The sequence below is a fragment of the Panthera onca genome, chromosome D1 (assembly GCF_046562875.1).
Source record: "Panthera onca isolate mPanOnc1 chromosome D1, mPanOnc1 haplotype 2, whole genome shotgun sequence".
Taxonomy (NCBI): Eukaryota; Metazoa; Chordata; class Mammalia; order Carnivora; family Felidae; genus Panthera; species Panthera onca.
The window spans coordinates 46,516,325-46,530,926 of NC_138348.1; the positions used below are offsets into that span (position 1 = coordinate 46,516,325).

General features: G+C 52.7%; 1 protein-coding gene across 14 annotated transcripts in view; it reads right to left on the reverse strand.

Moving 5' to 3' along the window:
• Nucleotides 1-14,602, reverse strand: part of MICAL2 (microtubule associated monooxygenase, calponin and LIM domain containing 2) — a 221,718-nt gene that overhangs the window by 83,330 nt on the left and 123,786 nt on the right. For 6 of the 14 annotated variants that reach the window (XR_009602230.3, XM_078433221.2, XM_078433218.2 and 3 more), the window contains 5 exons: nt 13,498-13,623; nt 8,959-9,021; nt 4,035-4,142; nt 2,802-2,988; nt 1,521-1,609 (listed from right to left, as the gene is read on the reverse strand). Coding sequence is in view for 13 of the 14 variants with exons in the window: in XM_078433221.2 (XP_078289347.2) it covers nt 1,521-1,609; nt 2,802-2,988; nt 4,035-4,142; nt 8,959-9,021; nt 13,498-13,623 (573 nt within the window). In the remaining variant the exon portion in view is untranslated. The remainder of the gene's footprint in view (nt 1-1,520; nt 1,610-2,801; nt 2,989-4,034; nt 4,143-8,958; nt 9,022-13,497; nt 13,624-14,602) is intronic. The other 8 variants (XM_078433222.2, XM_060606037.3, XM_078433219.2 and 5 more) reach the window with 6 other exon arrangements.

Genomic DNA, 14,602 nt, shown 5'->3' on the forward strand with positions numbered 1-14,602 from the left:
GTTCACAGTCCTTCAAAACACACATGTTCTTTACTTTTTAAAAAAAGTTTATTTATTTGAGAGAGAGCGAGGGAGCAAGCAGAGGAGGGGCAGAAAGAGAGGGAGAGAGAGAATCCCAAGCAGGCTCCGCACTGTCAGCGCAGAGCCCGACTTGGGGCTTGATCTCATGAACCATGAAATCATGACCTGACCTGAGCTGAAATCAAGAGTCAGTCGCTTAACTGACTGAGCCACCTGGGTGCCTTAAAACACACATGTCCTTTGAAAACAACAACAACAACAACAACAACAACAACTGTTGGGTGCCTGGGTGGCTCCAGTCAGTTAAGCGTCCGGCTTCAGCTCAGGTCATGATTTCACAGTTCGTGAGTTCAAGTCCCACATTGGGCTCCGTGCTGACAGCTCGGAGCCTGGAGCCTGCTTTGGGTTCTGTGTCTGCCTCTCTCTCTGTCCCTCTCCACTCGTACTCTGTCTCTCTCTCAAAAATAAACAAAAAAAAAACAATGTACACATGTCCTTTGACTCAGAAATCCTATTTGTCATGATCTATTCTAAGTAAATAATTTGAAATAGGGACAAAGACATGCATACAAAGATGCCTGTTATAAAAATATTTATAAGGTAAAAATATGACACAGGATAAACCTCATTAAATAAATTATCAACCATCTTTTACAGGCATCCAGAATGAGGCTTCAGAAGAATTTTTAATGTTTGGGGAATGGCTCTCAATATACTGCAAATATATAAAAAGAAGGATATAAAAGCGTAGTGATAGGATTCCAGCTAGGTTAAAATACATTCACAGAGGGAAAAGTCTGGAAGGAAATGTCACAAAATGTTAGTTACGGGTTTCTCAGGACAGGGTGGTGATGAATGATTTAATTTTCCTTGTCTGCATACGTTCATTTATTTCCCCATTTTTCTACACTGAGCCTACAGTACTCGTGTAATCAGAACAGGGCTGTTAAGTTGTGGGTCCTTGCTGGAGGTGGGTGGCCAATCAGGCGGTAGAGAAGGTATTTGCTAAGAGCTGCCAAAGGGGGCGCTATCACAAACTGTCCAAATATGTAGCAGGCTGTCACTTCGCGGACTTCTGAGAGCCTGGGGGGAAAACTTAGGGAAAGGTAGTCTCCACAGAAGGCATCCCTGCATAGAACACTCTGAGGTCCCGAGGGACCCAGGCCAGGGGTGGGGGCAGGGGGACCCTGTAGTCTTCGCATGGCTGGGCATATAGTCTCAGCCCAGTACCTGGGAAGGCTCTTCCAAGCTCCTCGGGAGAAGCTGGCACCGCCGCTCACCTGGGAGCTGGCCTCTAGAATGGGGTGAGCCCAGAGGCCTGCTGAACAGGCTAAGGAAGAGGGACCCTCCACACTGCACAGCACAGACTCTCGTGTTTACCTGTGGGTCTCAGTTCCTCCAAAGCCAGAAACGTTGGCCTAACTTGGAAGAACCCTCGCAAATGAGTTCCTGTCCAGGGGCCTGCCCTGTTTCACCAGCGCTTTCAAGACAAAACATACCTCTCTTTGTTGCTTCAACTCTGCCCGTCTCTTCCTCTGCTGACTGTTGGCTTTACAGTGAATGAAATGAGATTTGCAGAAAAACTTGCCTGTAAAAGAAACACACACAGGCACACACAGGTTTTCTCCTGTAAATGAGAGCTGCAGCAGACACAAGCCAAGGTCAGAAAATACCAATAATGGGAGCAAGCCTAGGAAACCTTAAACTTGGGAAGCAGTTTCTATCACTTGTCTTAAAGCAGCAGCACTGAGATGAGAACCCTTTGCTGCCTCAGAGGCAGGCTGTAGCAAGGCGGGGGGAGGAGTGCAGGGATGCTGGGGACGGGGCCGAAACCCTCAAACAAAACACTCCCCAAACCAAACTGAGGCCAAGTCCCTTCCCAAGGCTGGTTGCAAGACTGCAAAACGGACAGCTTTGAATATCAGTACTGTTTCCAGTTCCTGGTCCTTCCTGGGGCCCCCTGGAAGTGGGAAAGGCTTGGAGCAGATGGCGGCAGTGATGGGGAGGAAAAGACCCAGGTGAGACACACACTGGGTCCCTGGCCACAGCCCAGGACCATTGGGCACCTGCCAGAAAAGCCTGCTTTGTTCACCATTCATTACAAGAGTAATAATAGGGACAGTTAATGATGGTAACAACAAGGAAAACTTCTCCAGGACTCACAATATACCAGACACTATTCTGAATTTTTCCCATGAACGAACTCGTGTGAACCATCTTGCAACAAACTTTTGACCTAAGAACTATTATTACCTTCATTTTACAGATGAAACGACTGAGGGACCCAGAGGTAACCGGATTCCTAAATCCAGGGTTATATGGCTAGTAAATGGTACATTCTGGCAGGCCGCTTCTCAGAGGGGAGGTTGCTATTATGATTACTTCCATAATACACACTTTATAAATCACAGCATTGATATGCCATCATTTGTTGGACCCTTGCCACAAGCCAGGTGCGGTGCCAAGCACGTGACTAGGTTTCCAGGTTTGATTCCCCAACCACACGGGGTGGGGGGTGGTGGGGATGGAAGGTGGTGAGACTGGCTGAGAACGCACATGTAAAGCACTCGGCACCCAGCAGGTGCCGCCTGGTGCAGGACCGCTCCCGGGTGTCCCTGGCCTGCCCACAGAAGACCTGTCTCTCTAGCAGGATCCCCCGGCTCTCTGACCAACTCTCCTGAGGACGCTGCATTCCTTGGCAAGTGTTGGGCGTCCCGGAGCCTCCAGAGCACAGAAGCCCAGGCCGCAGAGCAGTGCCGTCCCGGGCCCCCGGGGGTTACCTTCGTCGCTGTCGAAGGCGTAGGCGGCCAGGCGCAAGGTAGAGGCACAGACACTGCAGCGGAAACACTCGCGGTGGAAGAAGTGGCCCTCTGCGCTCAGCCTCTCCATCACATACACGCGCTTCTTACAGAAGTGGCAGGTGTCGCTGCCGCCCAGGTTCAGGGGAAACACCTTCCGCATAGACTCCTAGGGGCACAGGGCAGCGGGAGAGAAGCACCGTGCGTTAGGACGGACACTGTATCTTGCAATGTGAGGCTGACGCTCTTGGAATTGCCGACCTCAATCGCGGGGACCTCGTGGGCTCCCGTCTGCTGCTCATGTCTCTGCAGCAAAGGGTGAGGTGGGGGAGGAAATGCTCCCAACATAGACCCCAACCCTCCAGGGACTGCGGTCCATTTTGCTACCAGGCTGGCCAGCCGGCAGCAAGGGAGGCCCGGGAGGGGCTCTTCCCAAGGCCGGCTGCTCTGGTTTGGGGGCAGGAGCAGGCAGCCCTCACAAACATGCCTGCCAGGAGATGCGGTCTCCAGGAATCTGTCCTGGGGGTTAAGGGCTGCCCGGGTCTAGAGAGAGGTCCCTGAAAGAATGTTTTCCACATTTGTCCTCCTGCAGTGACTTAAGTCAGGTGAGGAAAGCCTGTGGCATCAGAACTGTTCCAGAGAACTGCAGGGAAGGGAGAGGCTGTGTCCTCTAGCCCCCAGACTGCCAGTCAAATCCCTAAATCCAAGGGGGCAGGAGGAGGAGGAGGGCCAGGCAGCGGTGCACCTGGGGGGTTCTGGATTCCAGGCGGGACGCGCTCAAAGGAAACCAGAACTGTACGGTCCGATGGCTGCCATTGGCAGCAGGCAGCCTTGTTTGGAGAAGGGAGAATTCAAAGGGAGGAAGATTTCTCCATTACTGGATTCTCAGTCCAGTGCAAAAGGGCTACTCGGACTGGATGCCCAACACTGATGGTAAGGGGTGCCTGGCTACACGGTTGGCCTGCCTGGCCTTTTCACGGAGCTCTCCAGAGCCCTGGACAGCAGGAGAGAGACCCTGCCTTGTGAAATGACCCCTTGGGGAGCCGAGTGAGGTTCGTCTGTCAGAAAATGCAGCCCCCTCAAACCCCGGCTCTGGTCCAGCCCCTTCTCAGGCCTCCCGTCTACGAGAAGAGGGCCTTGGATGGGCCAGGCCATCCTCTCTGGGAAGTCAGAGCTGGTGTCTGCGGGTGAAGGCTGAGGGGTGCGCATCCTTACCAGGTCTGGAGAGGTGGCCTGGGTCTTAGGTCTGTGATCATTCATGTACAGATTGATCAGGACTTCAGCCGCGGCCCCTATTCCGCTGGACACTTTCCCTACCGTCAGCTACCCAAGAGCAGAGGCAGAGGAGACAGAGACAAAGGTAGAGGCCAGTTAGCACCGAGCAGGAAAGCACAAACAGGCTGGATGTGGGAGAGGGCTCCACACCCACATGCAAATAGCACCCAACATCCCGGGAGAGGCAAAACCAGCCTGGAGCGGGCAGCGGGCACTCCGGAGATGGAGAGAAGCACAGAAATGGAACCCCGTGGCCCGGGTGAGCCAGGTGACCTGGAAAACTACCACCATGGGGAGGTGCAAGGCCTCCAGGATTCATTAAGTTCCTTGGTTCACAGATGGGGTAAATGAATCCCGGAGACAGGGAGGGATCTATCCAAGACCACGGAGCACACACATGCAAGATTTGGAACACTTTCCAGGTCTCCTGACCGCCAGCCCGGTGCCCTCACGCACTAAGGAACCACGACCTCACAGACAGACAGCTGGATGGCAGCTGCCCTTCCCCAGAGACCGCCCCTCTTTGGAGGGCTGTGAGCTGTTGCTTCATGAGCAGTGGGCTTTCCCTGCCCCAGACCACACTGGGGGGGAAGGGTTAAGTCCCCAACTCCACCATGAACCAGTTCTGAGACTGAGCACAAAACTCTCAACTTCTGAGCTCAGTTTCTTTTGTTCAGTAAAACGGGGAAAATGGTGTCTGTCTCACGGATGTGAGGTAAGAACTGAGGGAGAGAATGTATATCCAAGCGCCTGGTGCTTTGAGGGCGGAGCCAGGATGAGCTAGATGAGCTAGACTCCTCCCTCCCTGCTTCCTGAGTTCAGCAGGTCCCAGCCTGCCTTGCAGCCTCCACACCCCTAGGGAGCAAGGGTGGTGTCTGACCTGAGTCTCCCTGGGCCTACAGAGAGGTGACTGAAACAGGAGTGAGGAGGCAACAAGAGCGTACTCGACTGTGGGCTCCAGACGGCGGTGCCCAGAGGCCCCAGACTGGTATTGGCAAGATAGCTCCATGTGGGCCCTGGGCATCACGGCCTGGTCTCGGGTACCTGTGCTTTGGAGGGCATGATGGCCATGCCCACCTGTCCGGGTCCCCATCAATGTGCCTTGGAGCTGGGGCAGCTGCTGGAGCCCAAGCAGATAGGGCACAATCACACACACACCCTCCGGTAAATCCCAACCTGCTCCCCCTTTCCCACCAGCTATGAAAGGCCACCCTGGGAACACTGTAGTCTCCTCTTCAGAGAGGCACACACCACAGTAAGGGATTATGGAAACACTGTTTCGCATCCCAGGATTCCAGAAGGAAGCAGGCTCCAGACCCTCCGCGGCCTCTGTATCCAGCTTCTGGGAGTGGCACAGGCAGACGGCTGTTGCAACAACAAGCAACCGTGATGTGTGAGGTTGAAGGAATGCCCTCAATCTAAACCCAGGACTGCTCCTGGGAGGCCACATCTAATCTGCTACGAGACGCTCAGATGTAAGGCAGGAAGTTCCGGGAACGGCAAAGCCAATGGGCAAATGGCAGCAATTCCCCACCTCCTGATAGCAGGGCCCATACTCAGAGCCTTGGCCAACTCATGGGATTCCTGCAAGAGCACAGCCACTATACGAGGAAGAAGAGGGAAGGATGCCAAGCAGGTGGGGGAGAGTGAGGCTCTCTCCCCAAGGCTCCTGCTCCCTTTCTCATCAAGGAAGCCCTAACACTGACAGCCGCTCTGGAACAGTTGCGCCGACCACGTGTGGGTCTTGGGGTTGTAGGGAATACGGCCGTGGGCCTGTGAGGTAGGGTGTCTGACCTCACACCTCAGACAGACGGGGCCCCTCCAGGCTTTACAAAGCCAGCTCCTTCCCAGTAGCAGCAGCTGCCAGGCCACTTACCCCATACCCATTTCACCCTCCAAGCTGGCCCAGCCTGGGAGAGGTTAGGATTCTGCTTCCAGGCACACTTTCCACCATTTGCAGGATTTTGCCAATGCCAAGGAACTTGGCTCCTGTTTCTGAGAAGGGTTCAGGTGCGTGGGCGCAGGACAACAAGCCTTTGTTCGTCTGTTGTTGCACCCCCTACCGGGAACCCCCAACATGGGTCCCTCAGACAAAGGCTGTAGAATACCAACTACTTCTTGGGGTTATATCAAGACAAAGAGGGGAGGGAAGACAGCGGAGGTGAGATTTACCTGCCTGCCCACACTGCCCTTGTGGGGCTGCCTCCAATGGCCCAGCGTGTGAACTGGCTCTGAGGCACTCTCCCAGAAAGACTCCACGGCGATGCCATGATACCCACGCGCAATTATTGCCTCCCTTGAGTTAGCAGAGACTGAGACTGTACTTTCCGAGGCTTTAAATACAAGCCCCTAATGGGACCTTATTAACCACTTAGCTAATAGGCACTTTGTGCTGCTGAGCTTTTGTGCAATCCTGACTTAAGGAGCAATTACAGAAGCCTGCCGAGGGCTGTAAGGTTGCTGGTGGGTGTCGCCAAACACATCTGTGTCGTCATGGGCCTGCGTGGTTCTTCTACCAGGACAGGGCACCATCCAGGGTCACCTGGCCAGGTAATCCAGGATAAAGACAAAACTGGTCTTTCAGTATGGGCCATAAAGGCTCCTTTCTCCCAGTTGCAATCACAGACCCCACCCCATTTCAGAGGCTTTACCAAGAATAAGGAAAGCACCCTTAAGAAAGCGGCATTGGGTCTGCATGTGCCCCTCCTAACCTGATAGAAACCATCCCAGGGTCACCACTGGCCAATACCAAGAAGTGGACTGGACTTTCTGGAGAGGTCACAAGGAGACTAGGAGATGGAGAACTAATCTCAAGAGGTGAGGGGGGGTCCCCAGAAGCCTACCCTCGATGACCAGTATGGAGGCAAACATTGCCCTGGGGATTATGGGTTCTCTTCTCTATGTTTCTTGTTAACAGGATACCTTATTGGCTCTAGAAGATTGAGGACATGATCGACAGACATGTGCTAGCTCACTGCTCCTCAAACAATCAGTGGTAAATAACCAGGTTTTACTTTAAAAAAAAAAAATCTCTAATCTATTGTGACCTGGTATTTCTGGACACAACACAAGGGAATTGCTAGAGATATGATTGTGCACTTGGTTGTATGGCAATGCCACACTGCTCTACAGGTGTCTAATGCTCACTTTCACTTGCTGTGCTCACCGGGTCACAGACCAGTACCTGCCCAGGGACCACACTTGGAGTAGCACTGCCCCAGCCAACCAAGGAATTACTAGGCTCTTGGGATGCTGAGAAATAGAGAGATCAATTTGTAGAGAAACTTCCAGAAAACTCATCCTGATATTGACCTCAGAGCGAGATCCAGGGGTTCTCAACAAGGAGATACACCCACTGAAAGACCTGCAGAGGACTAGTCATGAGGACAGCTGACAATTCAGGAGAGTTTGGCCAAATAAAAAGATTTAGCCAAAAATGATCACATCCCAGTCACTAGTTTTTAAAGAACTGGTCATTTCAGAGGGCTGTAGGGCTGCTTTTGCAAACCTTTATGTATCTTTCAATATTCTTGTAATTTTGAAGAATCGGAGTATTTCTTACTACCCTCTTTCCTCTTTTGAATTCTAATTATTTTTTGGTTAATTGACTAGAACAAGCTGGAATGGCTGGACACTTCTAGCAGGCCAACATCTCACATTCCATTAGAATAATCTCACATACACTATTTCCCTTCTGTGAGCCTCAGCTGCCCCATCTATAAAATGGAGAGACCACCTCCATCCTTGCAGGACTGCAAAAAAGGGTCCCCATAGAACCTGGGCCACACCTCACATGGCACTAGGCTCCCAAGAAGCACTTGGCAGATAGTTCAAAGCACTGCCGTTGGGGTGGCTTTACACTTCCATGTTCTGGAACTTCTTCTCTCCTTTCTTAGATGGCCTTCACTCTGAAAACCTCTAGGTTGCTTGGGTTCCCTCCTCTGCATGAGTAAGACCAATACAGCCCAGCCAGGGTGAGCGCACCGGCTTCTCTTCGATGAGTCAAACATGGTGACAGGACTCTTGTCACCAGCACGATCCCAGAGGCTGCAGCAGATGGCTGGACACCCCCCCCCCCACACAAAAGGAGGCAACCCTGGCAGCCTGAGCTCAGAACAGGACAAGCCTTTCTCACCCTGCTCTCCACTCCCTTCTGGTTTGCACTCGCTAATGTCATCACTGTGTTTTACTCATGTCTACACTCCGGGCACAGGGCATGTGCTCTGAAGGAAGGAGGAAACAGGTTCCTGGGCCCATCTGTGGCCAAACAATGCTAACGTCCCCCTCCGCCTCCCCCCACCCCCCACCACCTCGGGCCTGGAACTCAGCCAAGAATACCAGGTGTCTGGGCCGGGCTTCTCCACAGAGCTGGGTCCCCATGACCACCTGGCCTGTTGTGAACATCATGAGGCCCACACGGCTCAGGCAGGGTGAGGAGGTGTTTCCAGGGCCTCCAAGCTGAGGGCTCACTGGAAGAGGAAGTTTTGACAGGCAGGGCCAGAGAAGGTCTCCTGGGCATATTTGGGCTGACACTCCTCTCTGAGGAGTCCCTGAGTGAGGAACATCATAGGACAGGCGGTGGGCCTGCATGCCCAGGGATACGCTCAGGGCATGGGGGAGAGAGGACAAGGATCGAAACCACCTTGTTTTGAGGAGGACCAGAAATTATACCCTTGGAGTTGAGACTCAGGCAGGCCTTTGTGGCTGTGACCTCCCAGTGGGCACCCACATCTGCACCTGTGTCCACTGGTGCCAGGCACCGTGCTGTGCCCAACCGTGTGCAATGCTCACGGCCTTGCGAGGTGGGTCTCATAATCCCCCTTCGCAGATGGGAGAGCTGAGATTCAGGGAGGCTCTAACTCACCTGAGGCCGCACTGTTCTTAAGTGGCTGGGATGGAAATGGAAACCTGAAGGTGACTTCTTTGCCTTTAGAAAGAGAGGAATCAACATGCATTTCAGGTAAATGAGCTTTCTTCTGGAATTCTCCTCCACTGGGGAAAGAGTATGTTTACTGGATCCTTCAGGCATGTTACATTGGTCAGTTTATGGCATTATTCCTGTCACCCTCAGGGCTAGCTGCTGTCACCTCCATTCTATAGGTTGGGAAACTGAGGCGCTGAGAGGCCCACCAACTCATCCAAGGTCACACAGTGAGTACTTGGTGTTCTGAACCCAAGTGCGACCCTAAGCTCATATTCTTCTCCCTGAAGCGCCCTGCCTCCCTGAGACACAACAGCACTCTACTAACTAAAATTCCCCATGTTGGGATACACATAGTACACTTCCAAAGGCACTCTTATCCCAGGAAAAAAGAGAAAGACGATGAGGTTGAGGGAGGCCTTGAGATCTAGGCTTGTCTCAAATGAAACAGACATAGCAACCAGCCAAGACTCACCTAGCTTTGCTCCAATGTACAAATCTCTGCAACAAACCCTGCAAATCGAGTTTTGGAACAAATAGCCCCATGTAGAGAAAGCTCCTTTTGTGATGCGAATTGCTCTTCTGACCCAGGAAGACTGACCCACAGTCCCCTCTTGCCCCGCTGCACAAACACTCAGCCGCCATCTTGTTCTCACAAGAGCTCACCAGCCTTGGCAAAGGACTGGCAGTCATGCCCCCCTGCTTGAAAAGAGAGGTTAACTAATGGTTGATTGGGGGCCAGGGGGCCACCACAGGAGGGCCGGTCTGATGGGATGGATGAGTTGAATGGTGCTGGGAATATACGAGTGGACATGATCCCTAGTCCAGTCCTTGGAAGACAAGACTCTGGTAAGGATCTAGATCCTAAATGAGAGGACCTAAGGAAGCCATGTGACACCATTCAGGCCAAACTCCCAGTGGCATCACTGAATCTTAGAGCAAAATATCCACCTGAGAAGGCAGGCAAGTGGAATCTGAAGGCAGAGCCCTGGCCACATATCTAGGGACTGGTGATCCAAGTTTGTATCCCTGTGAGGAACACGTGGTCCTCATACGAGTTTGGCTAGGTCTGCTCCCAGGTGGAGGTGGCTATCCCTGGATCCTCAGAATTGGAGTGTAGGGCTCTAGGGCAGGAATAGAGACACGGTGCCTGCCTGAAGTTTGCCAGGGACCAAACATCAGTCTCTAAGTGCATTTTCCTTCCTCTGGCTTCCCTGAATGGAGTCCAGCTTGCGGCCCTGGGCAGTGAGAACAGCCCATAATCTGCTGGAAAGAAGCACTGAGGCCTCAGGCTCTCTCCAGGGGAGAGGCTCCCGGAGCTCCTTCAGGACTGAATGAAGTGGTTTGTCACCAAGCTGTCACTTACTTTAAGGGGCAGCCAACCCTCTCTTCAGAGGAGGCCATCACCCTGCCAGATTCTGTACATGCACAAAGTCCAGTGTTGAATCAGTGGTAGGGTGGGGCCCAGGAGAGGGAGGGATATTGGTGGTGTGTGGGGGCGGGGAGTGCAGGGCCACTGGCCATATCCTCTCCAAGAATGCTTGAAACTTGGAATTCACCACTCATTCCTAACTGTCTACAAGGGCTTCACAGTGAGATCTGAAGGGTATTGTGAATGCTGAGTCCAAACTGGGTCCTTTTTACAAATGGAGAAACCAAGGCACAAAGAAGGTGAGTGGCTTGCCCAATGTCCCAGGGTGGCCCTTTCTAAGAGCTCTCCACTCACTGCCAGCCACCCTATGACAGGCACATCAGCCTGTAATTAATAAGCTCAATTATACTATCGCCTGATGGTCAAGGCTGGCTAGAGAAATGGAATAAGAATAAGAAATAGGGGTGACTCTTCTACCACAACCTGGTAGAAACAAGGAACAGAGCTGTAGGGGGGAGCAGAGGGCCTGAGATTGGCCATCCCAAAGCCCACTCTACTTGCGGTTCTCCATGCTCCATGTGGAGCTCTATGCAGTCACAGCCTCTGCGCTGGTGCCTCTGACAAGGACTCCATTCACACTGGGCTGGGGTCAGGAGCGCTGGGTACCAGTCGCCTCTCTGCACCTTTGTTTTCCTATCTGTGGCTCTACTCTCGCTCAGTTCTCTTTCCCAGGAAGAGCCCTCCTACCACTCCATTTTAAATTCCTACCCGTCCCCAGCCTGCCAGGTCCCTGCTACCTGCTATAATTTTTCCATAGGATGTACTGTCTTGTCTTCTGATGTACTGTACAGTTTATTCACATATTATATTATCATTGACCATTTATTTCAACCTACAAGGATATAAGCCTCACCAGGGAAGGAATGTAACTCCATTGAGGCCTATCCCAAGAGCCTGAAGTGCCTAACACTGAGCTGTCTGTTGTTTAATAGATGTTTGTTGAATGGCTGAATGTTCACTAACTGCCTTGCTTCATGGGTGACATTGGTTTAAAGCTCCTTGAAGAGCCCAATGGAGAAGCAGCCGAGGGCTCCAGTGGAGCATGATGAAGATGTGACGGGGAACGTGCCTATTGACATTGACAGACGTGACAGAAGTGCCTCTGTCAGACCCTGGTGGCCTCGCCAGCACTTAGAGATCAAACACCTACTAGAAATCAAGTCAGGGAACTTGGGAAGGGTGGTAGCTTTTCTTGTCCCAGCTCTGCCCTCAGGCCAGGCCACCATGAGCATGAAAGAAAAGCAGAGACAAGAAGGGACCTTGACCAGGGCTAACTGAAGAGCGGCTGAGCGGGAGAGAAGCACGGTGTGGGCCTGGCTGCCCAGCCAGGAGCACCAGCCACTGCCTGCTTGTGCCCAGGCAACCTCGCCCCTTCTCGTCCTGTCATGGCTGCCACAGCAGCAAGTACCGTCCCCACCAGGGGAGGCTCCTCTCCCAAGCTGGGCAAAATGGCTGCTCCGTAGCCTTGGTGATGGTGATGACAAAACTGCCAGTCTCCACCCAGAGAGCTCACTATCACATGAGCCAGGAACCACTCTCTTGTTGATGACAAAATACAGAAGCCCAGATAGGTCAGGAGACTTAAGGTCAAAGAGCCGACCAATGGCTGACCTGGAACAAGACGCTAGGCGTCTTGGCTATGGCTATCTTCCATGGAGCTGGAGGTGTTTGTGTTTCTCCATGTCACCTCTCGCTGCCCTTCCAGGGGGTCATTCACACCCACGACTGGGACTGTGGAGGAGTGGGGGGCTGATAATATTCCTTGCTCCTTTCTTAGTGACGTTCCCTGTACTCTTCTCCCCACAGCAGTGGGAAGTCACTGGGGGTGGGACTCCCAACTACAAACCGAGAGACAGCTCCTCTTGTACACTCAGGTAACATCAGGTGTTTGAGCTTTAGCTTAAAGCACAGGAGCAAAAGAGCAGTAACTGTGATGGGGGACATTCAGCCTTGCACGCCCAGACGAGCCTGGGGAGCTAGATGGACCAGATGTGTTCAGAGAAGCACGGTTTGCAAGGAAGGGACCAAGCCTCCTCATGAGCAACAGCTAGACAAAGTGGGCTTCACATCCATTTTCAGGCTCATCTACTCTAGGGGCCAAGCTTCCCAGAGACCACCCCTCTCCCACCCCCACCTGGAAGTGTTCTCAGCATACTCAGTGACAGGAGGACAAGGGGGAAATAAGAAATTCCTCCACAACCACAATCTAAAAATTGTTCAAGGGCGCATTTCATTATCTACCTAAAGTTCGCTCCCTACCCCCGCTCCAAGCCGACCTCTGCACTGCTACCTGAGTCAGCCTTCTAGAACACAGAGCAGTGGCTTCTGTGGCTATAAGAGGACAGAATGAAACCCCTTAATACCAAGAGTGGACTGACTCTCACCCTCATCCTCCACACTCCCATAAATACTTTTATTCCCAAAGCAAGTTACACCAGAATTCTCTTTCCGTTCACGCAAGCCCTGCCTGCCTTCCTCTGCACATGCTAGACCTTTCTGAAATGCCCTTCCCTTTCTGTGTAACCTTCGACACTTGTTTCCCATATTGCCTACTCTGTGAATCCTTTCCAGACTTCTCCCCCTCCCTGGGTTCGTATAAACTTGCCCTTTCTGTGCCTCGGAATTAATGGATAGTGTTGACAAGTAGTAGGTTTGCTGTGTGAAGCTGCCATTTTGCTAGGTCAAAAACAACCAAATACTGGCCATCTCCTATGTAAAATGTTACTCATTTCTATGCTGCTGTGCTGTTCATCATCAAAACTGGAGTAAAAGGATCGTGCCGCCCACCCCGTCTCGCCATCCGGCACGCGGTGGCATATGGTGGGTGCCAAGATGCACAGCACTGTCCGGCAAGTTTTTGTGTGCTGCCTGTTCTACTTTGGGGCTTGCTCCAACACAAAAACAAATGAATCCAGGACTGCTGTAAAGCATCTTACAAACCCTCATCACCTCCAAAGCAAGCTCCTGGCATTTGTCTGCACAGGGTGGGCAGAGGAGAAGATCTCAGAACATGCAGAGGGTGGGGGAAGCTAATGGTACGGGACGACTACCTTTCTGGAAGGAGAAACAGAGTCAACAGTCGATGGAGAGGAAGTAGCAGCAGGATCAGGAGATGGAAGGCAGGAGGGAGAAGCCGGAGGGTGCTCGGGAGACAGATCTTTAGAAAGTAGTTTATTCTGCACAGAACAGAAACAGAGGAAGCTGTGATTATCCCTGGGGCGTGCACCGTGATGCTCGCCTCCACAGTGCAGCTCCATGCCTACGCATTCAAGGACGGGAAAAGAAATCCAGGCCTGGGTCTCAGGACAAAAAAGAAGCCTCGATCTTTGGAGCCCAGCAGGACCGCCTGGCTCCCGGGTACACGGCATTCTGCTACAACTATTCCGGCTCCCTCGTCACACCAAAAGAGCTGCAGCCGCTCCGTCCTAGTCCTGCATCTGTCTGCTCCAGATACCATCGCTAACGCCTGACGCTCTCGCTCTGGAGTTTGGGGTCATGTAGCAGCTGCAAACTTAGGAAAGGAGAACCCTGGGCTACTGTGGAGGCTGGCCCCTGGGCCCCAGAAGTGAACTAGATGCAAAGCATCCCTCCACTGTCAGTGACTCTGACAAGAAGCAGAGGACACAGGTCTGGAGGAGATGGAGTGAAAACAGCAGAGGGGTTATGTCCTAGGGACCAGGCTGCCTGCGAGCGGTGGCGGGGGTGGGGGGGCGCCTTACGCACACATCCACTGTGGGGACCTCACTATCAGCTCTTCCCGCTCCTCGCCAGCCCTCGCTCTTCTCTTCAGTGAGTTTCGAAAGGAGTACCTGGCCTGCAGGGGGCTGTGCTTCCCATTCTCAGGCAAAGCCATTCTTCTTGGCTGATGCCGCCTTTTGGGAAAGCAGAGCACAGGTTACAGCCTGTGGTTGGCCCCATCACTCAGGATCTCCCCGGTCGGGGCCACGGGGAGATTCCCCCATCATGCCTTCCAATGTCATGAGCAACTTGTCCTTCACGGTCAAGTCACTGTGATGTGATTCCTGACAGGCCAGCTCTCCTTCTCCGTGTTGACTCTCAGGATGCTCAGAGCCTACTTGGACCCCTCTAGGATCTAAAAGCATTCGGTTCTGTTTCCTTTGACCTGAGCCCACTTTACTACCTCGCTTTTCCCTT